General features: G+C 46.4%; 1 protein-coding gene across 1 annotated transcript in view; it reads right to left on the reverse strand.

Moving 5' to 3' along the window:
• The window catches only part of ARHGAP42 (Rho GTPase activating protein 42), a 168,818-nt gene extending 141,668 nt beyond the window's left edge, over positions 1-27,150 (reverse strand). Inside the window, exon 1 of the mRNA XM_081909678.1 lies at positions 26,650-27,150. Coding sequence (XP_081765804.1) covers positions 26,650-26,803 — 154 coding nt within the window. The 5' untranslated portion in view covers positions 26,804-27,150. The remainder of the gene's footprint in view (positions 1-26,649) is intronic.
• Positions 27,151-27,481: the final 331 nt, after the last annotated feature.

Raw genomic sequence — 27,481 nt, forward strand, 5'->3', positions numbered from 1 at the left:
GTCATCTTAACCAAACAAACTTCTGCAAGCTCCTTGGTATGCCCAATGAGCTGTGTATTTAGAGTCTATAAAAAACAGAGGTGGGGAATCTTAGGCTCGGGGCCATATGTGGCCCTCCGATCCCCACTATGTGGCCCTCAGAACTCTCCTCAGACCACACCCTCATAAAAATGCTGGTTTTAATGAACCGTTAAAGACTGTCCATTTCTGGGACAGATGTCCTGACAGTGCAATGTGCCATGCTTTCGCTAGCCACTGCTCTTGATCTGGACTTCCAATGGGAGGCCGCTAACAATCTGGCTGCAGCAAGAAGCATAAACACAAGAGGTCTGTGTAAGTTGGTACCACACTCTAAGAATACGAGCGCCAGGGCTGGGTCTGAGAATAATATTTGTGAGGTGATAACAGAGAGCATCAAAATTTTGGGTACAGAATCTCTGAACTACGCAGCAATCCCACTACATATGAAACACTATTCCGGTGTGTCCACTGTCTTCTCTGTTTCGACCTGTTTTGCTATGGTGTAGTGATGTATGGAAGGACGCAGGTGGCGCTGTGGGTTAAAGCCTCAGCGCCTAGGACTTGCCGATCGAAAGGTCGGCGGTTCGAATCCCTGCGGCGGGGTGCGCTCCCGCTGCTCGGTCCCAGCGCCTGCCAACCTAGCAGTTCGAAAGCACCTCCGGGTGCAAGTAGATAAATAGGGACCGCTTACCAGCGGGAAGGTAAACGGCGTTTCCGTGTGCGGCTCTGGCTCGCCAGAGCAGCGATGTCACGCTGGCCACGTGACCCGGAAGTGTCTCCGGACAGCGCTGGCCCCTGGCCTCTTAAGTGTGATGGGCGCACAACCCCAGAGTCTGTCAAGACTGGCCCGTACGGGCAGGGGTACCTTTACCTTTACCTTTAGTGATGTATGGAAGTGAGAGCTGGACCATAAAGAAGGCTGGTCACCGAAGAATTGATGCTTTTGAATTGTGGTACTGGTGAAGACTCTTGAGAGTCCCATGGACTGCAAGAAGATCAAACCTATCTATTCTTAAGGAAATCAGCCCTGAGTGCTCACTGGAAGGACAGATCCTGAAGCTGAGGCTCCAATACCTTGGCCACCTCATGAGAAGAGAAGACTCCCTGGAAAAGACCCTGATGTTGGGAAAGATGGAGGGCACAAGGAGAAGGGGACGACAGAGGACGAGATGGTTGGACAGTGTTCTCAAAGCGACCAGCATGAGTTTGACCAAACTCCGAGAGGCAGTGGAAGACAAGAGTACCTGGCATGTTCTGGTCCATGGGGTCACGAAGAGTCGGACACAACTAAACGACTAAACAACAACAACAACAACAAGTTCAAACACATAGAAAATGACCAAAAATCTAACAAATCAGTTCATAAAAACACCAGCCTCCACAGAGGGCAAAAAAAACCCCACACTTAGAAAAACTTATATTCACGCCTGCAAAGACTGTACTGTGATCTCTTCAAGAACAGCAGCTGTGCTCATCTGAAGCACCAAACATAAATGAGAGCCCCAGGCTGCCTTATAGACAAATACATCTGTCTTGTGGGATGAAGAAGCTTGCGCAACAACACATTTGCTAGGCATTAAAAGGTACCACAAGCACTCAAGTTATTATAGCCTGCATCGAGCATGGTCCCCGAGCTCAGGTGCAACTGGAAATTCATGGGTGTTTTCTGGGTTAAAAAAGTTGCTCTACAGGTTAAAGGCCGGGATCCAAAGTGCACACCCAGGAATTTGCACACACCCAGTGGGATTTTTATCCTTATTTCTTGGCCTTTGGAAGAACAGGCAAACCAATCCCACAAACCATTCCCATCACCACATGTTGAGTTTCTTTTACAGCCGTTTTCAAGATGCAGAGGTTGTTTACCATGCAAGGCAGAAAGGGGCTGAAGTTTGTGAAACACAGGCCCAGAGCCTGCCTGGAGAGCACAAAAGTAGCCGTGCTGGTTTTTTTTGGATCCTGGCCACAAAAACAGCAGCGTACAATTTTTTATCTTCTCATTAATCCTTGGAACAGTCCAGTGAAGTAAGTTATGTCCCACAGACAGGAATTGTTATTTTCATTAGGATTTGTTTGTTCAATGTATACCTGCTTCTCCCTATAAAAGGCTCAAAAGCGCCTACACAGAAATAACACGGTAATAATAACTTGGCCATTTGAATACGTGTCTCTAACAGCTGGTTTACAAATTTCTGTGCCAAAGCTTGTTCCTAAGAAGTTTTTAAAGTACATATTTGACAAAGTAAAATGAAAGCAACAAGCGGAAACAAGTTTGTTTTTGTGGAACACATTTATTGCATGCAGATTCCGCATTGCTATTCAGTGGAACCTCTGCTCCCGAACGCCTTGGGAGCCGAACGTTCTGGCTCCTGAACGATTGTCCCAGTTTTTGAACGTTCTTTGAAAACTGAACGTCCGGTGTGGCTTCCGAGGCTTCTGAGGCTTCCGTTTGGCTGCAGGAAGCTCCTGCAGCCAATTGGAAGCTGCACCTTGGTTCCTGAACCATTTTGGGAGTCAAATGGACTCCCGGAATGGATTAAGTTCAGGAACCAAGGTTCCACTGTAATTACCAGAACTAGGAATCTGTGGATGAGCCCTTGCATACAAAACCAGAATTAGATTCTGGTTTGTTAATGGAAATTATAAACCAAAGTTTCCCATTGCATCTGAACCAGGAAACTGTGGTTTAAACAAATGTTGATTTAAAGCATGCACAAAGGGAGGGGACGAAGGTACAGGCAGGCAGTCATGATGCTTCTTCTTAGATCTGATAAGTCACAATTTAATGAATAAAACAAAGAGCGTTACACCTGAACCAGGCCATACAGATTTGAGCAAGTCATCATTTGAGCCTACCTCACAGGGCAGTTTTGAAGGTAATACTGAAATGAGGAGGACTGTGTATACTGCCTTGAGTTCTTTGGGGGAAAGATGAGATATAAACGTAACCAATAAATTAAAAGGATACATAAATAGAAGGCGCTCCCACAAATCAACACTGAAATCGCTTAAGACACTCATCCTGCATGTAGTGAGTTAGGCAAAAATAGTGGCAGTCTAAGGGGAAAAGCAATGTAACTAAGGTTCGGCTGAATTTACTGCCTAGCATTTTGGAAAGCGGAGGGTGGATAAGACAGAGCACATATGGAATTAAGAGTGGTTATCTAGGCATGTCGAGTAATGAGCCCTTGGAACAACAAGAGAAGCAGCTAAAGCGAGGGTCATGGGAAAGAGAAGCTTCGCTCACCCCTTTTCCTGGCAAGATTTTCTACACTTGGGTGGAGAGCAATTTGTGTTTTGCAAGAATGGGGAAAGGAGGCGGAGGACGACAACAGAATTAGAGAGCCATCTGCATATTTGGTTAAAAAGAAAAAAAGGATGAAGAGGGGGGGGAGCCTTTTGCTTTAAAGGAAATGAAACACATTCTGCAGCAAATTCCATCGATCCTTAAGAAGTCGGTGACACACAGCCGCTGATTAGCTTTCTTTGATCGTACAGCTCAGATCGCTCACATGACGTTCAGGACTGCAAAAAGCAGTTGGTTCCTCTTAAGCACACATACAAAGCAAAACTGATGTGTGCAACCGCTGTTTACGCGCGGCCAGGACCCAACAACTCTTGAACCCTACGTTCACTCCTGGGATTCAGCAAAACACAAAAAAAGGGGGGGAATGGAGATAACTAGGCTTAGCCCACTGACAAGAAAGCTTCAGGCCAAAGAGTTCAAAATAGTTGGAACACCCTGTGCAAAATAAGGCCCTTACTGTGTAGTTAAGCAGAAGACACTCTTTATATCCTGGCATTTAAAACTACACGTTTCAGTGAAGAGAGCTGCTCTTTCATCCGAATTGCAGGCTAAACACAAAAAGATGCTCAGACGCAATTAGGGAGAGAGCAGTAACACAACTTCTATAGTAACAAAGGACACACACCCTACATTTAAAGCGCTGCCTTCCTCGAAATATGTTTTGGGCGTTGTGGTTTGCCAAGGGTGCTGAGAGTTGCTAGGGGGCTGCCATTCCCCTCACAAAGCTGCAATTCTTAGAGCGGCCTGGGAAGAGGGACTGATTGGCAAGTCACTCTGAGAGTTGTGGCTCTGTGAAGGAACAGCGGTGTCATAATGACTGCCAGAACCCTTGAGCATCCACCAGTTTTTCCGAATGTTTGGTCAGAATCTCCTTTCTTGCAACTTGAAGCCATTGGTTTGAGTCCTAGCCTCCAGAGCAGGAGAAAACAAGCATGCTCCTCCATGTGACAGCCCTTAATATATTTGAAGATGGCTATCATATCTGCAAGGGACGCGGGTGGCGCTGTGGGTTAAGCCACTGAGCCTTTTGGGCTTGTCGATCAGAAGGTCAGCGGTTCGAATGCCACGACGGTTCGAATCCCGCGACAGGGTGAGTTCCCGTTGCTCGGTCCCTGCTCCTACCAACCTGGCAGTTCGAAAGCACATCAAAGTGCAAGTAGATAAAAAGGTATCGCTCCGGCGGGAAGGTAAACGGCCGTGCACTGCTCTGGTTCGCCAGAAGTGGCTTAGTCATGCTGGCCACATGACCCGGAAGCTGTACACCAGCTCCCTCGGCCAATAAAGTGAAGTGAGCGCCGCAACCCCAGAGTCGGTCACGACTGGACCTAATGGTCAGGGGTCCCTTTACCTTTACCTTTAATAAAAGGTATTACCCAACTGTGGAATTTGAAATGGTTGGGGTCCCCCCACCACAGATGAATATTGCCAGCTATACTTCTTATGTGCCAAACAAACAAAAAAAGAGCCCAAATACGTAGTTAGATGGGCAGCATATAAAATAACAACAACAATAACTACTACTACTACTACGACTACTACCATTAATCCTGTTCCCAGTGGCCACCCAGATGTCTATGGGAATCCCAAAAGCAACACCTGAACTTCTTAGCACAGTCTAAGTGAACACACTCTCATTTTAGTCCCACTGAATTTTTATTTTTAAAAAACCCTGTTGCTCGGTCCCTGCTCCTGCCAACCTAGTAGTTCGAAAGCACGTCAAAGTGCAAGGAGATAAATAGGTACCACTCCAGCGGAAGGTAAACGGTGTTTCCGTGCGCTGCTCTGGTTCGCCAGAAGCAGCTTAGTCATGCTGACCACATCACCCGGAAAACTGTCTGCGGACAAACGTCGGCTCCCTCGGCCAATAAAGCGAGATGAGTGCCGCAACCCCAGAGTCTGTCACGACTGGACCTTAATGGTCAGGGGTCCCTTTACCTTTATCATATCTGCTCTCAGTCTCCTCTTTTCCAGGCTAACCATACCCAGCTCCTCTGCGCAAGTTCCAGCTTGTCAACATCCTTCTTAAATTGTGGTGCCCAGAATTGGTCACAGTACTCCAATTGTGGTCTGACCAAGGAAGAATAGAGTGGTACTGTTACTTCCCTTGATCTGGACACCATACTTCTGTTGATGCAGCCTAGAATAGTATTAACTTTTTTTGCTTCTGAATCACACTGTTGACACATGTTAAGCTTGTGGTCCACCAAGACCCCTAGATCCTTTTCACATGTACTGCTAGTAAGCCAGGTTTCCCGCCATCCTATATTTGTGCATCTGGTTCTTCCTGCCTAAGTGCAGAACCTTACATTTGTCCCTATTGAAATTCATTTTGTTAGCTTGTGCCCAGTTCTCCAATCTGTTACGGTCATTTTGAATTCTGATTCTGTCTTCTACAGCATTAGCTACCCCTCCCAGCTTAGTGTCACCTGCAAATTTGATGAGCGTCCCCTCAATTCCTATATCCACGTCATTTATAAAGACGTTGAACAACAACTGGCCCAGGACAGAACCCTGCAGCACCCCACTTGTCACTTTTTTCCAGGATGAGAAGGAACCTTTAAAGAGAACTCTTTGGGTTTGGTCAGTCAACCAGCTACAAATCCACCTAACAGTAACCTCATTCTACCCACATTTTACCAGCTTCCTCGCGAGAATGTCATAGGGGGCATTGTCAAAGGCCTTACTAAAATCAAGATACACCATGTCCACAGCATTTCCCTCATCCACCAAGTTTGTAATTCCATCAAAAAAAGAAATCACATTCGTCTGGCATGACTTATTTTTGAGAAACCCATGCTGGGTCTTAGTAATCACAGCCTCCTTCTCTAAATGCTCACAGACCAATCTGTTCTAGGGCCTTCTCTGGTATCAACTCCAAGCTCACCTGTCGGTAGTTACCTGGGTCTTCCTTTTCTCCCCCTTTTTGAAAATGGGGACAACATTTTTCCACCTCCAGTCTGTAAGGACCTCACCTGTTCTCCAAGAATTCTCAAAGATAATAGACAAAGGCTCTGAAATTACATCCACAATCTTCTTTTATTCCATCACAATGCTGAACCTGATTGCTTGCTTTGAAGCTGTGTACACAATCCATATCTACCCCGTAGTTCCCTGAGAAATGCTGCCTGTCTGAGCTCCATAGCAGGAGGCAACTTGCAGACCAACTGTACTTCCAAGGCTGCTATCAAAAGCACATTCGCTTGGCCCTACTGAAATGATTATAGACTTCGCACAAATGGAGCTATAAAGACTTCTGCTGTTGAATCATGTTTAACTATGTGCCTTCCCCCAGAAATTTCTAAAGCTTTAATGCTACAAAACAGCCTCATTGGTTTCAATGGTGCCACATTTGACCATTGTACTGAAAATGTAAACAAACAATTGGCAATCCCAGGAAAATCCCATTCGCAAGGGCAGGTCCGCTGCATTATAATTGCTGCAGGAAATGCCAGCCTTACACATTTGCTCAGGAACATAAAACAAGCACATGCACATATCTGTGAGAACTGGATCGGACAGTGTTACCAAGCAAGTGTACATGGAGTTTTTAAAACAATGCACACATTGCACCTGTATATTACATACTTGGTGTTTCCCACAACGACCACAGCATGCGGAGTTGACCCTAGAACAGGGGTCAGCAAACATTTTCACTGTCCCTCAGACCTTGTGGGGGGCTGGACTATATTTGGGGGGGGGGGGGATGAACGAATTCCTATGCCCCACAAATAACCCAGAGGCGCATTTTTAATAAAAGGACACATTCTACTCATGTAAAAACACTAGGCAGGCCCCACAAATAACCCAGAGATACATTTTAAATAAAAGCACACATTCTACTCATGTAAAAACAAGCTGATACCCGGACCATCCACAGGCCGGATTTAGAAGGCGATTGGGCCGGATCCAGCCCCCAGCCCTTAGTTTGCCTACCCATGCCCTAGAACAGGGGCCAGCAACCTTTTTTAGCCGTGGGCCGGTCCACCGTCCCTCAGACCATGGGGTGCGCAGGACTATAATTTGGTTGGGGGGGGGGGAATGAACGAATTCCTATGCCCCACAAATAACCCAGAGATGCATTTTAAATAAAAACACACATTCTATTCATGTAAAAACACCAGGCAGGCCCCACAAATAACCCAGAGATGCATTTTTAATAAAAGGACACATTCTACTCATGTAAAAAAATGCTGATTCCCGGACCGTCCGCGAGCCAGATTGAGAAGGTGATTGGGCCGCATCAAGCCCCCAGGCCTTAAGTTGCCTACCCCTGCCCTAGAATGCTAGGGTCATCTAGTCCAACCCCCTGCAATGCAGGAATCTTTTGCCCAATGTGGGGCTCAAACCCACGACTCTGAGATTAAGAATCTCCTGCTCAACCAACTGAGCTATCCCTTGCTGAAGGTCACATCTGGGTTGCACCACCCTACTGAGGCTGCAGTTCTAAGCCTCTTCTAGAAAAAGTGAATTATGGACTGCAGCTGCGTCACATACCAATGTCATCCAACTTTCTGAGATACAGACAGAGACAAACAAGCCAAGCAGCCAAAAATATATATATCACATAGGTAGAAATTTGATACGGCTGGCTTCTGAAAGTGAATTGCAGAAGGAGGTGTAAAAGTTTTGTTTAGGTTAAACAAAAAAATAAAACAAAACGAAACTTCGCATGCACAACAGGGTCTGAATTGGCAGTGAATGCGCAAGAAAGAGTTGTGGAAAGTATCAGCCAGTGTTCAGCAGCTGTGAAAAGAGGTGAATTTTGTGTGAGGTATCATTGGGAACTGAACATAAGACTGCCAATATCACAACGCTGTTATATAAATCTAAGGTGTGACTATGCTTGGAATACTCTGTACGGTGGTACCTCGGGCTAAAAACTTAATTCGTTCTGGAGGTCCGTTCTTAACCTGAATGTGTTCTTAACCTGAGGTACCACTTTAGCTAATGGGGCCTCCTGGTGCTGCTGCGCGATTTCTGTTCTCATCCTGAAGCAAAGTTCTTAACCCGAGGTACTATTTCTGGGTTAGCGGAGTCTGTAACCTGAAGCGTCTGTAACCTGAAGCGTCTGTAACTGAGGTACCACTGTACAGCTGTGGTTGCGATGCACACAAAAGAGGTTAATGTAGAGCTCAAAGATGTGCAGAAAAGGGCATCCGATACTATCAAGGGGCTGGAGAAACTCTCCTCTATGAAGGAAGGCTGGGTTTAGGCTGTATTAGTTTGGGGAGTAGGGGAAGGTAAGGAGGGTCATGATAAATCATATAAAATTATGTATAATGTGGAGGAAATGGCTAGGACAGAATGGCTCAGAAGAGGTTTTTCCATGTCTTGTAGCATTATTTGACTGTAGCACCCCAAAGCAGTTTACAAAATGAACCTCGGAAATATTAGAAAATTAGTAAAACTCATGGTCATCCAGCGTAGCCAAATGTTGGAAGCTTCAGGGCAGACAAAAGAGAGTATTTACTTCCCACAGCTGGGATAGCTCAGTTGGTAGAACATGAAACTCGCAATTTCAGGGTCGTGGGTTTGAACCCCATGTTGGGTGAAAAATTCCAGCACCGCAGAGGGTTGGGCTGTTGTTGTTGTTGTTTAGTCGCTTAGTCGTGTCCAACTCTTTGTGACCCCATGGACCAGAGCACGCCAGGCACTCCTGTCTATCACTGCCTCACGCAGTTTGGTCAAACTCATGCTGGTAGCTTCGAGAACACTATCCAACCATCTCGTCCTCCATCATCCCCTTCTCCTTTTGCCCTCCATCTTTCCCAACATCAGGGTCTTTTCCAGGGAGTCTTCGCTTCTCATGAGGTGGCCAAAGTATTGGAGCTTCAGCTTCAGGATCTGTCCTTCCAGTGAGCACTCAGAGCTGATTTCCTTCAGAATGGATAGGTTTGATCTTCTTGCAGTCCATGGGACTCTCAAGAGTCTCCTCCAGCACCATAATTCAAAAGCATCAATTCTTCGGCGATCAGCCTTCTTTATGGTCCAGCTCTCACTTCCATACATCACGACTGGGAAAACCATAGCTTTAACTATACAGACCTTTGTTGGCAAGGTGACGTCTCTGCTTTTTAAGAGGCTGTCTAGGTTTGTCATTGCTTTTCTCCCAAGAAGCAGGCGTCTTTTAATTTCGTGGCTGCTCTCACCATCTGCAGTGATGGGCCCTGCAGGATCAGGCCAAAGGCCAGTCTAATAACAGAATCATAGAATTGTAGAGTTGGAAGGGACAAAAATAGTCATCTAGGGTTGGGCTAGATGACTCTTTTTGTCCCTTCCAACTCTACAATTCTATGATTCTGTTATTAGACTGGCCTTTGGCCTGATCCTGCAGGGCCCATCTTAGGCTCTTTTTATTCCCTGCATACCTATTTCAGTTGAATGTAACTTCCCCCACCCTACAGCTTATTCTGAAACTAAAATCAGGAAACCAGGACACCGTTTTGGGGGGGCGGGGCGGGCAATCAAGGGGGGGGGGAATTCCACAAAGCATCTTCTCTCAAAAACAGACGCCTACTGTATTTTAAAGTGACATTGCAGACGTACTAATCTCTCCTACTAACCCCCACAAAGGTTTCAAGGAACATAAACAGGAAGCACCCTTATGTGCAAACTGAAATGCTTTCAACTTGTCTTTTTGACCTTCGGCTTGCAGATGCAAAGGTTCGATATGTTAGAGAAGAGACCGAGCTGTAAAACGCAGAGATGGATATTCAAACCAATGGGCTCCTCTCAATATATGCTGAATTAGAAAGCAATAGGGCGTTTCAGAGAGAAAAACCATTGAATTAAAAATATACACAGAGCAAGGGGGAACTGAATGCAAGGTTCACTACAGACTCTTCAAGGCACCTGGCAAGAAGGCATGTCCACTCCACTCCAAATAAACAATAGCATAGTTTGAAGTTTATATCCTATCATAAGTTAGTTTGGTGATGATCCCTGAAGGGATGGCAGCCAGGCATAGAAGCACTATATAAAAACATTACAGATTCATTTTTTAAAAGAAGAAAATCCAACAAGATTAAGGACAGAGGAATCTGATCAATGCTTTGCACAGGTTCCTGGTGGAAGAGGATCATTTCAGAATGCATAAGTAGCTTACAGAATTTCTGGCCCAGAACAGAATTATGGCCACTCTAAACAGTTTCTAAACCAGGTGGGTAGAGAGGCTGGTAAAAAAATAGTTTAAATCTACTGGAGATTAATAGTTAAAGCAAACAAACAAACAGAGCATCTGATGCAGTGTATCTTTGAGCACCAGCCCCTACGTGCAAACAAAGGACATAGTAGAATCACAAAATCACAGAATTGTTGAGTTGGAAGGGACCCTGGTGATCATCTAGTCCAGCCCCCTGAAATGCAGAAATATATAGCTGCCTCATTCAAGGATCGAACCTGTGACCTTGCCGTTACAAGCACCACACGTTAACCAACTGAGCCAGCCATTCAGGCCCTATTGTTGTCTCCTCTCTGCACCCTGCAATATGTAATCAATTCTCCACAATTCCCAAGTTTCCACTCTTTTTCTAACTATTGCCTGGACTTGAATTCCTGTGATTCCTACACTACAGCGGGTTGAACTAGATAACCCTTAGGGTCTTTTCCAAACCTGCAAAGCTACGATTCTATGAAATAAAATCAATGCCCTGGCTTGCACGATACAATTGTTGTTGTTTAGTTGTTTAGCCGTGTCCGACTCTTCGTGACCCCATGGACCAGAGCATGTCAGGCACTTCTGTCTTCCACTGCCTCCCACAGATTGGTCAAACTCATGCTGGTAGCTTCGAGAACACTGTCCAACCATCTCATCCTCTGTCGTCCCCTTCTCCTTGTGCCCTCCATCTTTCCCAACATCAGGGTCTTTTCCAGGGAGTCTTCTCTTCTCATGAGGTGGCCAAAGTATTGGAGCCTCAGCTTCAGGATCTGTCCTTCCAGTGAGCACTCAATGCTGATTTCCTTCAGAATGGATAGGTCTGATCTTCTTGCAGTCCATGGGACTCTCAAGAGTCTCCTCCAGCACCATAATTCAAAAGGGTCAATTCTTCGGCGATCAGCCTTCTTTATGGTCCAGCTCTCACTTCCATATATCACTACTGGGAAAACCATAGCTTTAGCTATATGGACCTTTGTCAGCAAGGTGATGTCTCTGCTTTTTAAGATGCTGTCTAGGTTTGTCATTGCTTTTCTCCCAAGTAGCAGGCATCTTTTAATTTCGTGACTGCTGTCACCATCTGCAGTGATCATGGAACCCAAGAAAGTAAAATCCCTCACTGCCTCCATTTCTTCCCCTTCTATTTGCCAGGAGGTGATGGGACCAGTGGCCATGATCTTACCTTTTTTTGATGTTGAGCTTCAGACCATATTTTGCGCTCTTCTCTTTCACCTTCATTAAAAGGTTCTTTAATTCCTCCTCACTTTCTGCCATCAAGGTTGTGTCATCTGCATAACTGATTTTGTTGATATTTCTTCCGGCAATCTTAATTCCGGCTAGGGATTCATCCAGCCCAGCCTTTCGCATGATGGATTCTGCATATAAGTTAAATAAGCAGGGAGACATTATACAGTCTTGTCGTACTCCTTTCCCAATTTTGAACCAATCAGTTATGCCATATCCAGTTCTAACTGTAGCTTCTTGTCCCACGTAGAGATTTCTCAGGAGACAGATGAGGTGATCAGGCACTTCCGTTTCTTTAAGAACATAGGGCTTAATGTGAAGAAGCGTGCTGACTGATGGGTAATATATATTGGGTTGAAAACACATGTTAAATTCAGAAGGACACATAAATGAGGACTGTTGAGGGGATCCCAAGAAGGGAGGCTTTTCAGCAACAATGCCCGAGCAGCGAAATGTCCTCCCCAGAGAAGCCCGCCTGCAATCTACTTTAATATTGCTCGGTACCAAGTGAAAACCTTTGCGAATTTCCCCAGCCTTTTTCATCTGTTTCAGATTTCAGCTGCCTTTCTTCACTGTGACTGCTGTTATGCAAATGTATGCTGTTGTTTGAATTTCAAGTTGTTTTTATTTCCAGCGACGAGCCACCCTGAGAACATTTGTTCTGTGCCCTATAAAAAAACAGCAACACTGGAATTTAAACAAACAACAGGGACAATTATCGTGCTCGCCCTACGCTTATGACCGTTCTTGCTTCATGCTTTAAATCTGCAACATTCCATCGATTCGGCTATTTTAGGGAAAGGGCCTTGGTGCTGCAATCCTTCTTTTTTAAAAAAGATATTTATTAACGTTTTCAATATTAATACAATAAAAGTCAAAAAGAAAAAGAAAAAATAACAAAAATACAAAAAATAAAAATAATTAAAAACACACAAAGTTTTGATTACTTATTTTCCATTAACTTATTTCCCAGACCTCCTCGTACCTCCCTTTTTTGTATTCCAATTCAGATTGTTAGTTCAGCAAATCCTTATCAATAAATTTTAACCTACTTCTAGACCTTTTTTTTCTTTTTTCCCAAATTCTCTTAAGACGTTACAGCTGGAAACCACTTAATTTCTATCCAACATCGTTTTAACATTCATTAATTTTGCAATATTTCTGTAGATAGTCTTTAAATTTCTTCCAGTCTTCTTCCGCCGACTCCTCTCCCTAGTCTCGGATTCTGCCAGTCATTTCTGCCAGTCCCATATAGTCCATCACCTTCATCTGCCATTCTTCCAGAGTGGATTGGTGCTGCAATCCTATGCACTTACTCAAGAGGAAGGCCCACTGAACCCAGTGAGAAGTATCTACCCATGAGTAAGGAGGCACAGGATTGCAAAGCAAGTGATTAGCTGCTTTGAATATAACGGAAAATGGTTTAAATCACCTGGTACCTTCCTGAAGACTGCAATACCCATCAACCTCACCCAGCACAGGCTTATAGGAGCTGTAGTCCAAAACATCTAAAAGGCACCAGATGGAAAAAAAATAGTAGCATCTTTTTTGCCAGGGTGCTGTGGACAAAGGACCAAACTTATTTGTTTTATATAAGCCTGGATATTTAACTCTGGGGAAAGTGTTGACTCTGCTAGCAGTTCTCAGCATGCTGTTCTCTTCTCCAGAGAAAAGGAAAACACAGAAATACCCTTTCAACTGCAAGGATTTTTATTTTTTATTTTTTTAAAGAAGAGTTTTGTCCTTGGCATATGGTTGATGAAAACAAAACCAATGTTGCAGAGAACAGCTCAGGCAGAAAACCATTTTGAATTAATTGTTAACAGGAAACTGCCAGGTTGACATAACTGGTTCCCAGTCTACAAACCCCAAGAGAACCCATATAGGATCTGTTAAGTCACTTTTTCCACTCTTAGCAAGGGAGGGGGTGGGGAAAACATTCACGAAAACCACTTTTTTAGGAGCCGAAACTTTTTATCTCGTAAGAAGTGTGATGCAAAAGAAAGGAGGTTGAAATTCCGTGCCAGCTTGGCTGTGAGTAAGTGCCACTGAACTCAAAGGGACTTACTTGTGTGCTCACTTGCAAAAGTATGCACTGTACACCTCTTATAAAGCAGAAATGGAAAAGTCCAGATGGCAAATATTCATAACTTAAACCCTTGATTAAAGTTTGCCCTGCTGGGCACCCTAGATGACCCTTGGGGTCCATAGCTGTCAACTTTTCCCTTTTCTTGCGAGGAATCCTATTCGGAATAAGGCAATTTTCCTTTTAAAAAGGGAAACGTTGACAGCTATGTTGGGTCCCTTCCAATTCTACAAATCTATGATTCTACTGCAGCAATCATGGGGCATTAGCCAGAGTACACTCACTGCATCATTACTTAAGTTACTTAAACCCAGCGGGTCTACTACTACCCTGTATTCTGAACTTTTAAATGGATTTATGTTTATGCTTTTAAATTTACGTTGGTTGGAGACATTTTAGGTAACAAGCAACTGGTAAGTTTAATAAGCATCAAATATACCCCACATAAAGAAACAAAAATAAAAACGCCTGATTACTAGGCTGCCTTACAAATGAGAAAGGATGAGAAATAGCTGCAGCAGATCACATCTCTGTGAAGAGTGGACACCAGCCACAGTTCAGCAACACGAAGGTTGAAAGAACCATCTTGCCCGAAGCTTATTATGGAAGTGTAGAAGAAACACAAGAACCATCTCTTTCACAAGGAAAAGGTTGCACCATCAACCTGCATTCTGAATTGCCTTCTTCCGCCAGTTTAATCATTTACTTTAAAAATTATTCTTAGTGGAGGTATGGAACTCATTTGGAACTTTCACCCTAGTTGCAGATTAAAAGCATCTTAACTGAAAATGGTACTCCCTAGCCTTGATTCTTAGAAATATTTCTGTGCAGAACGTGGGACACTTCTGTACAAAGAAGAAGAAGCTTTTTTTGGAAGGGGGAATAAATGTGCAGATTGGAAGCCCACACTCCATAAGGTGTTATGTCTCTGGAGGAGAAAGAAGGTACACTTGCTCACTTGCCCAACATGGAAGGACTCACAAACCCAGGAGTCTTAAGACAGCAAATTGGCTTCAAGGGATTTCAAAACAGCATACTTGGTTCTTTGCAAACGTCTCAGGGGTCCTATGCAACACCCATGTGAAATGTCCCTCTACCCGACACAAAATCCAAGGGAACGGCCAAGATGTTTCCTTGCATCGACAAAGCGGTTTCCCGTGGATTTAGTGGAATTTCTCAAGCTTTGGCCGAGAGGCAGCAAAACAACAAAACTGAACATGCAACTTCCTTGCGCAGAGGGCTGTCAAAGTAAACAAATTCCAAAGCACCGTGAGAAATATGCGCTTCTTCCGAGCTTACATTTCAGGACATTTTCAACAGTAACAAGTGCGTAATTTTCAGATGTGATCTTAAAGGATTACACACGCAGAAACCTTCGCTGTTACTTTAGAGCGGAGGGAAACACTGAAAAGGGAAGCACCGTGAGAGTTAGAATGGGAAAAGAGAAGGGAAAATGCAAAAGCCCAAAGCCCACCCCCATCCCTAACCGCTGAAACTGGTTTAGGGGCAAGAGTGGGGAACCTTGTTTAATAATAATAATAATAATAATAATAATAATAATAATAATAATTTATTATTTATACCCCACCCATCTGGCTGGGTTTCCCCAGCCACTCTGGGCGGCTTCCAACCGAATATTAAAAACAATACAGCGTCAGACATTAAAAACGTCCCTAAACAAGGCCGCCTTCAGTTGTCTTTTAAAAGTAAAATTGTTTATTGCCTTGACATCTGCTGGGAGGGCGTTACACAGGGCAGGCACCACTACCGAGAAGGCCCTCTGCTTGGTTCCCTGCAACCTCACTTCTTGCAGTGAGGGAACCGCCAGAAGGCCCTCAGCGCTGGACCTCAGTGTCCGGGCAGAACGATGGAGGTGGAGACGCTTCTTCAGGTATACTGGGCTGAGACCGTTTAGGGCTTTAAAGGTCAGTGCCAACACTTTGAATTGTGCTCGGAAACGTACTGGGAGCCAATGAAGATCTTTCAGGACCGGTGTTATGTGGTCTCGGCAGCCCCTCCCAGCCACCAGTCTAGCTGCCGCATTCCGGATTAGTTGCAGTTTCTGGGTCACCTTCAAAGGTAGCCCCACGTAGAGCACATTGCAGTAGTCCAAGCGAGAGATAACCAGAGCATGCACCACTCTGGTGAGACAGTCCGAGGGCAGGTAGGGTCTCAGCCTGCAGAGAGGCCCAGTTTCAAATCCAGACTCAGTTCATCCCAAGGGCCACATTCCCTTCTGGGGACCACATGCCAATGGTGGGTGGGCGGAGCAATTGTAACGTTGTAAGATAATACACCTTACCTTTGTACAACAGGCTAGTTCCTACAGTCTTCCTGTCGGAGATTCCTGCATTGCAGGGGGTTGGACTAGAGAACCTTCGGGGTCCTTCCAACTTTACAATTCTGCGATTCATCCAGGCAAACATTATGAGAGACATTCCAGCCACGCAAAAACACTTGGTGTGGTCAATGCGAACAGCCTTAAATATAGGGAGGGTGATCCAATGCGTGCAGCGAAAAGAGGAAGCTCAACGCTGCATGCAGGGAATAAATAGCCCCTCATCAGTCAATCATAAAATTGCTACACCAAATTCCCCCCAATGACTGAGGGGTACCCAATCAGAAACATCTATATTAACCCGCCCAGCAACAGAGGTTGCCCCCACCGCAACACGTGCTCTCCATTAAGGAGAACCATAGCTGTCAACTTACAGATTTGAAAATAAGGGATCAGCAACCAAAATAAGGGATCAACAATTACTTTGATAAAATACATATTTTGTTGCGTGCAAATGGCTTTAGATACCGATTAGGTCCATAAATTACCATATAGCATATATTCAACACAAAAAAAAACAGAAACAATTTGTTGTTGACAAAGCACAGCTGGACATAGAAAGGGCTCCATTACCTTCAGTAGCTTATTTAAGGGACATCATCAATAAGGGACAGCAGCGGGACATGGCCCTGGGATAAGGGACTGTCCCGCCAAATAAGGGACACTTGACAGCTATGAGGAGAACCTGCTTTTCCAAACTAAGCCACCTTTTGGAAGCACCCAAACTGCTCCCATTGAAATCGATGGGATGTGAGTCAAGCTTTGACTAACGGGTCCTGACTGAAATCTGTGTGAAACGAAGACAACTCACTTAGTTACTAATAAATCAACGTAGAAGAAAGAAGCCAAGGGGAAACGTCATGCAAAAAGAGCAGTAACAATTATCTGAAATCAAAATAGTGTACACTTGTACCCTCTGAACTTACTCCTCTACAATTCTCACTATACCAGAAATAAATATACACTTGCCAAATCAGAATCACACATTGTGCATTGTGTGATGTGAGCCGCTAGTTTTTACAATGTCACAAGACTCCTCCATACTGTAAAGTACTAACTAGGTGAAACGGACAACTGCACTTGCGGGAAAAGGTGACTCAGGATTACAGCACAGCCTTTTAAATTATCTTTACTATCGCAACGGCAATCCTGCGCCAGAGGCTGCGTAAGAGGCCTTCAAGCAATTGAAGCGGAGACTTCGCATTGTTCAGCTTGCCACTTGCTCTAACTGGGTTTTCCTTCAAAACAAGAATAAAGAAAGGCAACGCTGCCTGATACTGCTTTGAAGCAGAAAAAGATAACAAAAGCACATGTCTAAACTCCCTTCTCCCCAAAACATACCTTCCAGAAAATGAACACCTGTGCAATTATCAGTATCTGTCATCAATAAAATTGCAAACACGCCGAAATATGAATAGGCCATTTCTTGTGGGGCATCTGTACTTTCTCCTTTCACGATAAAATAATTTTGGGTACCTAAATTGTGAAATTTTAAAACTGATCCTGGCAAGGTGAAGCTATCTGGAAAAAGTAAAGTAAAGGTATTCACATATATAGTCACATACAGTGGTACCTTGGTTGTTGAACTTAATCTGTTCCAGGAGCTTCCTGCACTCAATCAGAAGCTGCAGAAGCCACGTCAGACGTTCAGCTTCCAAAAAAGTTCGCAAACCGGAACACTTACTTCCGGGTTTGCGGCGTTTGGGAGCCAATCTGTTTGGGAGCCAAGCCGTTCAACATCCAAGCTACCACTGTATATAATTTAGTACTTCCTTTTATAGGGTTGCCATACTTCAAAAAGTAAAAACCAGGACACCCCAAAAGTTGTTGAGCTTTCTTTCTTTAGAAAGACCCCAAAATTGTTGAGCTATTTTCAGGACAGCCTGGAAGTTGTTGAGCTTTTTCTAAGACAAACCCCAAAATTGTTGAGCTTCCAGAAACGTTTCCCCTGGACGTCACTTCCACCTTTGAAATCCTGAACGTATGGCAGCCCTACCTTAAATTTTTGCTGATTTCACCTGTGCAGGTCCAACAACCTCTTCCAGCATCATCAGAAAGGGCTGAGAGACAACCTGGTCAAAAATCACGCCAGTCAGCAATTGATGCTCTGATGGTCAGACCCAGTACAGTGGTACCTCGGGTTAAGAACTTAATTCGTTCTGGAGGTCCATTCTTAACCTGAAACTGTTCTTAACCTGAAGCACCGCTTTAGCTAATGGGGTCTCCCGCACCACCGGAGAACGATTTCTGTTCTCATCCTGAAGTAAAGTTATTAACCCGAGGTACCATTTCTGGGTTAGCGGAGTCTGTAACCTAAAGCATCCGTAATCCGAGGTACCACTGTATATGGAAGTTTCTCTGCAGTACCAGTCACTATTTTAGGTTTTATTATGTATGCTGCTTTGAGGTTTGTTTGTTTTCTGATTGAACAGTTTATACATTTCCCTAAACAGAAACAAAACAGTTGCAAAATGCACAAAGCAGCTAGCTTTGTTGCTGCCAAGACCAGTCAAAGGCGACAAAGTCGGGTTGTGTGTGTGCTTTTGTCACCGTCCTTCTAAAAGAGACCCAGAGATTCAATTTGCAGAAATTAAGTCAAGCGAGCCTTTTTCTTGCTAATGGCCTGTTAGTTTTGACAGCTCTTTCCTAAATTCATTATGAGCAGCAAGTGCTACTGAGATCAACAGGGCATGTTCAAAATCCAGCCTTTTGGGGAGCTATTTTCTCACAACAGAGGCAGTTGATATCTGAAGTGTAATATGGCAGAGAAGTTTCAGACGAGAGGTGAGTGGGTGGGAGGAAACTACTAGAATTATTCAGGCCATCTTTTTGCAAATGGCTTTTTATTTCTCGTGGCTTTTTAGGGATACACTCCTGGGCTGCATGCTTTATATAATAATAATAATAATAATAATAATAATAATAATAATAATAATAATAATATTTTTTATTTATATCCCGCCCTTCCCAGCCGAAGCTGGGCTCAGGGCGGCTAACAACAAAAAAAATAATTCTGCATCTTGAAAATGCGATAAAAGGTTTTCAATGACTGTATTTTTATGCTTGTGGATTAAAAAAACCCACCCACAAACCAGAGCACTTCGGAATAACCTATCAAAATTGCTGTCCTTATACTAGATACGATGTTGCAGTGTGATGAAACCTTTAGAATATGATGTTTATTTAATCCAACCCCTCAAGGCACAAAGTCTTATGAAAGCCACTTGCAAATATTTAACTCTTCGCAGGAAGCAAGAAGTGTTCTCACCTGATTCTAAAGACGTGGGGAGGAAGGGAAGGTTCAAATTTAGGCTGCAATCCTAATTGTACAGCCGGTGTCCAAAACTTTGCGACAGGGAATTTCAGAGCAGTTTCTAAGCTATGGGCGCAGTACTGCGCCTAAGATTTCAGATTAAAAACGCAGAGTGGAAGGAAAGGAGGACCTTTTTCTGCCTCCCCACTTCCAGCTACTCTCTGAAGACTGGAGGAGAGACCCTATTAAAACTATTAGGGGGGTGGGCAGGGGAAGGACTAGACCATGTGAAAAATGAACATAATATTTTAGCTGCAGTTCATTCATTTCCAGCTTTGTATTCTTGTTATGAAAAAAAAAGCTCCTAGACATTCTGTTGTTGCGTCCATAACCTAGCCTTAAGGTGCCATTTAGTTCCTAGTTTTCACATCTCAGTTTCTGACAGTGTCCAGCACTTAGAGACAACTGCCATTAAGTAAAGGGTAAAGGGACCCCCTGACCATTAGGTCCAGTAGTGACCGACTCTGGGGTTGCGGTGCTCATCTCGCTTTACTGGCCGAGGGAGCTGGCGTACAGCTTCTGGGTCATGTGGCCAGCATGACTAAGCCGCTTCTGGTGAACCAGAGCAGCGCATGGAAACGTTTAGCTTCCCGCTGGAGCAGTATACAGTGGTGCCTCGCAAGACGAAATTAATTCGTTCCGCAAGTCTCTTCGTCTTGCGAGTTTTTCGTCTTGCGATGCACGGTTTTCCATAGGAATGCATTGAAAATCAATTAATGCGTTCCTATGGAAACCGCCTTACCCCGACCTCTTCTGGCGGGCGGCATTTTAAAATCGCCCGGGACAGCGGAGGACTTCTCCGCTGTCCGGGGCGATTTAAAAGCCCCTGGGAAGGCAGGCAGGGGGGACAAAGACTTTTGCCCCCCCCCCCGCCTGCCTTCAGAAAAGGTCCAGGACAGGCGCGGACCTCTCCGCAAGCAGCGGGAGCGCTCCTTGCGGAGAGTTGCAAGCGCGCCCAGGCTTTCCCGCACCGCCGCCGGGCTTCGGGACATCGTTCCGATGCCGGGCGGCGGGGGGAGGCTTTCTCGCCCCGCCGCCCGGCATCGGGACGATGCCCCGAAGCCGGGCGGCGGGGGGAGGCTTTGCCGCCCCGCCGCCCGGCATCGGGACATGGTTCCGATGCCGGGCGGCGGGGGGAGGCTTTCCCGCCCCGCCGCCCGGCTTCGGGACATGGTTCCGATGCCGGGCGGCGGGGGGAGGCTTTCTCGCCCCGTCGCCCGGCATCGGGACGATGCCCCGAAGCCGGGCGGCGGGGGGAGGCGTTCCTGCCCGGCCGCCCGGCATCGGGACGATGCCCCGAAGCCGGGCGGCGGGGGGAGGCTTTCCCGCCCCGCCGCCCGGCTTCGGGACATGGTTCCGATGCCAGGCGGCGGGGGGAGGCTTTCTCGCCCCGTCGCCCGGCATCGGGACGATGCCCCGAAGCCGGGCGGCGGGGGGAGGCTTTCCCGCCCCGCCGCCCGGCATCGGGACATGGTTCCGATGCCGGGCGGCGGGGGGAGGCTTTCTCGCCCCGTCGCCCGGCATCGGGACGATGCCCCGATGCCGGGCGGCGGGGGGAGGCTTCAAAAGCCGTCCGGGGGCTTTTAAATCGCCCCGGACAGTCCCGGGGCGATTTAAAAGCCCCCGGTTAGGCAGGCAGGGGGGGCAAAGACTTTTGCCCCCCACCCGCCTTGGGAAGAGGTCCAGGACCTCTTCCCAAGGCGGGCGGGGGGGCAAAAGTCTTTGCCCCCCCTGCCTGCCTTCAAAAGCCGTCCGGGATAGCAGGAAGCGCTTCCCTGCTATCCCGGACCGCTTTTAAAATGCTGGCGGTGGGGAGCAAAGCCTTTCGCCCCCGCCGGCCTTCCTGGACCTCTTCTGAAGTCCGGAGGGGGGAAAAAGGCTTTGCTCCCCACCGCCAGCATTTAAAAAAAGGTCCCCGAGATTTCCCTATGGGCTTTCGTCTTGCGATGCAAGCCCATAGGGAAAATCGTCTAGCGAAGCGTCGCAAAACCCAAAAAACCCTTTCGTCTTGCGGGTTTTTCGTCTTGCGAGGCATTCGTCTTGCGGGGCACCACTGTATGTTTATCTACTTGCACTTTGTGCTTTCAAACTGCTAGGTAGGCAGGAGCAGGGATCGAGCAACAGGAGCTCGCCCCATCGCAGTGATTCGAACCGCCAACCTTCTGATCGGCAAGCCCAAGAGGCTCAGTAGTTTAACCCACAGCACCACCTGCATACCAAGTGGTATATAAATTGTCTAAATAAAGATGTAACTATCTTAAAATAAGAAGCTGTCTATAGCATATTCCCCCTGGATAGCTTAGTTGATAGAGCATGAGGCGGTTAATTCTAGGTTTGTGGATTCGAGTCCTATGATTCCTGCACTGGACTAGATGATCCCTGCGGTCCCTTCCACCTCTACACTACTATGCTTCTATTGTTCTTTGACTTCAACTACTCAGACTCTTGCTATTTTCCTGGCATTAAGCAATCACCTCCTTTTTAAAAATAAAAAAGGGGAAAACTGCAGTTGAATATTTGGCATACGGTGCCTTGAGTTCCTACAAATTTCCCCGGAAAGATCTGCAACAGCAAGGCATGCAGCAACCCATTCCCCTTCACTCACTTACTGAGGAGTTCAGCTTGAGAAACTTCAACATATTTAGCGCTCTTGAATTCCTTCCTCCCCCGCACCCCCCAAAAGAGAACTTCGAATGGCAAGGAAACTGATAGAGAAAAATGCACTGGGAAGTGTAGGATAACAACTGCTGGATGCAAAGTCATCTCACCCGCTTGCAAACAAATCAGGATGAACGCAAAGGCGGCATAACCTTCCTGCTAACTGTGTGCAAACAAATGAATCCTCAATAAACAGCCTAGGCTGTGTAACCTCCCCGCAAATTTTGTGCAAACAATTCGGGAGGAATGCTCAATAAACAGGTCACTTGGAAGCATCCTTCGTCAGCTTAGGGCCTAACAAGATGTGATGTTAAATGTGTCTTCTCCGTGGTGACTCTGGAATGCCCTCCTCCATGGAGGCTTGACTGGCACCTGTTGACACTACAAATTTCTACCATCAGGTTAAGACATCGGGGTAGCCAACCTGGCGCTCTCTTGGACTACAACTCCCATCTTCCATAATCGCTAGTCATGCCTGCTGGGAGTTGTAGTTCAAGAAAATCTGCAGGGCAGCTGCAGGTTAGCGATCCTTGGGTTAAGACAGTGGCATCTGCCCAGGCATTTCATTTGTAACCTCTGACGCTAACCCTCTGTCCAATTAATTTGCATTATTCTTGCCTCTCATTTTTATTGCTGTGTGAAGGGTTTTCCGTTGCTTTTGTTATACCGTATTTTTATTGTTGTGCTCTCCATGGATGAAAGGAAGAAGAAGAAGAAGAGTTTGGATTTGATATCCCGCCTTTCACTCCCTTTAAGGAGTCTCAAAGCTGCTAAGATTCTCCTTTCCCTTCCTCCCCCACAACAAACACTCAGGTGAGTGAGGCTGAGAGACTTCAGAGAAGTGTGACTGGCCCAAGGTCACCCAGCAGCTGCATGTGGAGGAGCGGAGACGCGAACCCAGTTCCCCAGATTACAAGACTAGCGCTCTTAACCACTACACCACACTGGGTGAGTTAGATTTTTCATTTATTAAAAAACAACAACACCACAACAACATTAACAACATGCAAGTTTTTTTAAAAAAAACTGCAAATAGCATCAGCTGGGAGGAGCTGATAATTACCGAGATACCAGTGGGTGGGTGGGTGAGTGGGTGGGTGGGTGGGTGGGTGGGCGGAGAATTGAGCTTAACACTTTCCTCCCCATATGTGGTCCTGAGGAAAATCCCTCCCATGGAAGTGCTGTTTGCATTGGGAATAAAACTTCCCACTGGCACCTGTGAGAGAATTTACTCCCCAAAGCATATTAATAGTTTCAGAACCGGGTTTTTCCAGCAGACCGCAACAGGGGTCGAAAGGGTTAAATTCCCTCTCTCCTGCTTGCTGCCCTCCCAGTAATTATCGCATTTAATGCTAGTTTGTCCCTTCCAGATAGCAGCTGGAGAGGAGACAAAGGATAACAGGGTTAGGCAAGGGTTAAAAACAGAGCTTCCTGTTCTTTTCCAGGGATTCCTAAATATATTTCTGGGGGAGAATTATGGGAAGTCAACTTACACCGAAAAGAAAAGAGGCAGCCAGAATCGAATTCAAGGAACAGAACACAGAAGCAAAGTAACAACGATCCTTTCACATCATGGCATGCACTCTGGTTCACAATTCCAGATACCCGCTCATTCTATAAGGAGCATGAGACTCTGAATCTCAGGGCTGTGGGTTCAAGCCCCACTTTGGGCAAAAAAGATTCCTGTATTGTAGGGGGTTGGGCTAGATGACCATCGTGGTCCCTTCCAACTGTACAATTCTATGATGTATGAAACCATTGGGGGGGGGAATATATGTACCACTGTCTAAGCCTGGCAGAAGAGCAACAATACAGTGAAATACAGTGGTACCTCGGGTTACATACGCTTCAGGTTACAGACTCCGCTAACCCAGAAATAGTACCTCTGGTTAAGAACTTTGCTTCAGGATGAGAACAGAAATCGCGCGGCGGCAGCAGCAGGCCCCATTAGCTAAAGTGGTGCTTCATGTTAAGAACAGTTTCAGGTTAAGAACGGACCTCCAGAACGAATTAAGTACTTAACCCGAGGTACCACTGTAGTGGCCCCACCCTCTCTGGTTCTGCTGCCACCACGTCCCCAGGAACCAACCCCCTCTTTTGTGGGGTCTTACACCATCCTTGGCTCAGCTGGCTGAGCCCTGGATGAGGAAGGTATGCCAGCATATCTTGAGCCAAGACGGGTCTGGAGACTTAACGCCACAGGCTGAGTCAGGAATTAAATAGCCGAGCCAGAGATCTGCTGCATGCATCCTAAGTTGCTCATCATCCCAGAGGATCTTGCCATAACACTGCCCTCTCACAGACAAGAGGCATCACCCAATTCAATGGGAGTATGTCTAAGAATGTGTGTCACAGAACCATGCAGGATCAAACACACCCCTGTAAAAATAATAACACAAACATCTGATGCAGAAAGTGGATGAACTTCACTTGCCAACTGCTTTTACAGTAAGTTTAGGAGGAGTATTTTGCAAGTTTCGACCAGCGGTTTTTAGTTTTTACGCATTTATTCTGCCTGGTTCTGTTTTTTAAATTGGTTTCCACCCTTCCCATTCATTCCGTGTTCTTTCTATAACAGTGATATACCAGAAGAGAAACACAATACTTACTTAAAGCGACTTGCAAAAAATTAGTATCTTAGTTTTTACGCATTTATTCTGCCTGGTTCTGTTTTTTAAATTGGTTTCCACCCTTCCCATTCATTCCGTGTTCTTTCTATAACAGTGATATACCAGAAGAGAAACACAATACTTACTTAAAGCGACTTGCAAAAAATTAGTATCTTGGACACCGCTTCGACTAACTGCATGGAAAAGGAATTAAGGCTGCAATTCTAACACACACTTGCTAGGGAGTAAGCCCCATTGACCACAGTGCAGCCTACGTCTGAGTAAACCCACTGGACAACTACAAACCCACAGACATCTATCTGAAAGGAAGCACCATTTAATGAGTTGGGCTTCTGAGAAAACATGCACAAAGATCCAGATGCAAGAGTTTTGAGATTGTAAACTCCTAGGAGGCAGGGATCCATCATTGTTGTTTTGACTCTGTACAGCAACTCTGAACGAGACGAGTAGAATCATTAGGCTATCAAAAACAAGTTAGGAAGGAAAGTTTGAAACAGAAGAAAAAGTACGTCACTGGATATGTCTCATACTCATAGGAACATAGGAAGCTGCCTTCTACTGAATCAAACCATTAATTCATCTACTTCAATGTTGTCTACACTGACTGGCAGCTGCTCTCCAGGGCTTCAGGCAGGGGTGTCTCCCAGCACTACCTGGAGCTACCCCAAATCGAACCCAAAAGGCTATCCATGCAAAAGCAAAATACTTTGCTGCAGAACTATGACCCTTCTTCCTCAATCTGCCTTATACTAAGTCAGACCATTGCTCCATCTAGTTCAGTGTTGTCTACACTGACCAGCAGCAGCTCCCCAGAGTTTAAGGCAGGGGAATGTCCCACCCAAATGTGGAGATGTCCCACACCGAACCTGACACATGACCCACACAAAGCAAAACACTCTGCTACTGAATTATGACACTTCTCCTAAAGCTGTTTTCTACTAAGCTCGACCATTGGCCCATCTGCCAGCAGAGCCAGTGTGGTGTAGTGGCTCTGTAGATTGTTAGACTAGGAGCTGGGTTCAAATCACCACTCAACTATAAAATGCACTGGGAGCCAGTCGCTGCCTCTCGTCCCAACCTACCTCACAGGGCTATTGTGGGGATTAAAGGAGGAGGGGAGAACTACGCATGCCACCTTGAAGGGAGGTGGCTTATAAGTGCAACAGATGACCTTCTCTATGTCCCCAGTCCTGGCAGGTTCGGAGGGTGACAACACAAGAACGGGGCCTTTTCTGTGCTGGCTCCCCATCTGTGGAATGCTGTCTCTGGAGAGGCTCACCTGGCACCATCATTACATATTTTATCCCCCACCACGCAAAAACGTTCCTCTTTACCCAGGCCTTTGACCATTAAATAATCTAAGGCCTTTTATAGCTGTGGAGGCAGGGATTGTTATGATGATTATTTTACTATCATGCTATCTATTTATTATGCTTTTAATGTTTTTATTATTATGCTGTGTAAAATGTGTTCTTAACGCTGTGCAACACCCTGAGATCCTTTGATAAAGGGAGGTATATAAAGTAATTAAATAACAGTAAATAAATAAGAATCAATAAACGGACCAGCAGGGCTCTCCATTCACACAAGGAGGTGGACACACATACGCACACCTGGAGATGCCACCTTCTACATGCCGAACAGCTGCCCTGGCCCGGAGCTACGCCCCTTCCCCACCAAGCACGTACGTGTCCCAGTCCCGGGACAACGGCGCCGCGAGAGAACTTTTTCGCCTTCCGACAGGGGCGCGCTTTCTCCGGATCCATTCAAACAAAAGAACAGTTCTTCTTCCCCGCCCCCTGCGCGCAAAGGGGATCGCGCCACCGCCGGGCATTCCCCCCCTCCCCGCGCTCGCAGCGTCCGCACCCGCTTCCCCCGCACTTTACCCCGCGGTTACTTACTCCGGAGCGCCCCGATGAGCAGGCTACCGTCCTTGATGAGCTCCTTGATGAACTTGTTGGTCCTCTCCAGCTCCACCTCGTGACATTTCAGCCTCTCGCGAAAATCCGGGCTATCCAAATACGAGTCGCTGAACTCCAGGGTGGGCAGCCCCATGGCACCGGCAGAGAGGGAGAGGAGGAGGAGGAGGAAGAAGAAACGCCGGGCCGAAGGGTCGGGGGGACGTCGGTGAAGCCCGCGGGCGCCGGGGTGCGGGGTCTCGCCGCCCGCTCTCCAGCCCAAGCCGCGCGCAAAAAGGGGACTGTCAGCTGGTTACATGGCGCAGCCCGAGGCGCATCGCTGGAGCCACGGCGCGGCGATGGCTGCGTTCCGCTGCTGCTGCCGCCGCACTCCTCTTCCGGCAGATCCGGGCTTTGCCGTCTTCCCCGCCAGCCCCGCCGCGCTTAACCCTTCTATGAGGCTCCCTCGGCCGGGCCAAGGAAACTCTCCTCCCAGGTCAAGGGAGGGAGACGCGCCGCAGGGGGGAGACCGAGAGGAGCGCGTTCTGGTTTCGTGCGTCTGGCCCAATCAGGGCGCGCGGCCGCCACCCGCCCACCCCCTCCCGCGCCCACGGGGCCACGCCCCCGCGGGATCCTGCTCAAAACTTGAGGGAAAGTTCTTTTGGGAAGGCCATCCCAACGTGAGAGCCTCCGTACCTCCAAAAAGCGAAGGGGAAAAGAAAAGGGGGGGGGGGAAGCATTTGTTTTCCATTTGCGATAGATTTCAAACGACGCTGTTCTAGGTCATAATGGGTTACAGTCGAGTAACTCTCTGGTTCTAATATGTGTAGTGCAT

Source organism: Podarcis melisellensis (genome assembly GCF_964234715.1).
Source record: "Podarcis melisellensis genome assembly, chromosome: 4".
Taxonomy (NCBI): domain Eukaryota; kingdom Metazoa; phylum Chordata; class Lepidosauria; order Squamata; family Lacertidae; genus Podarcis; species Podarcis melisellensis.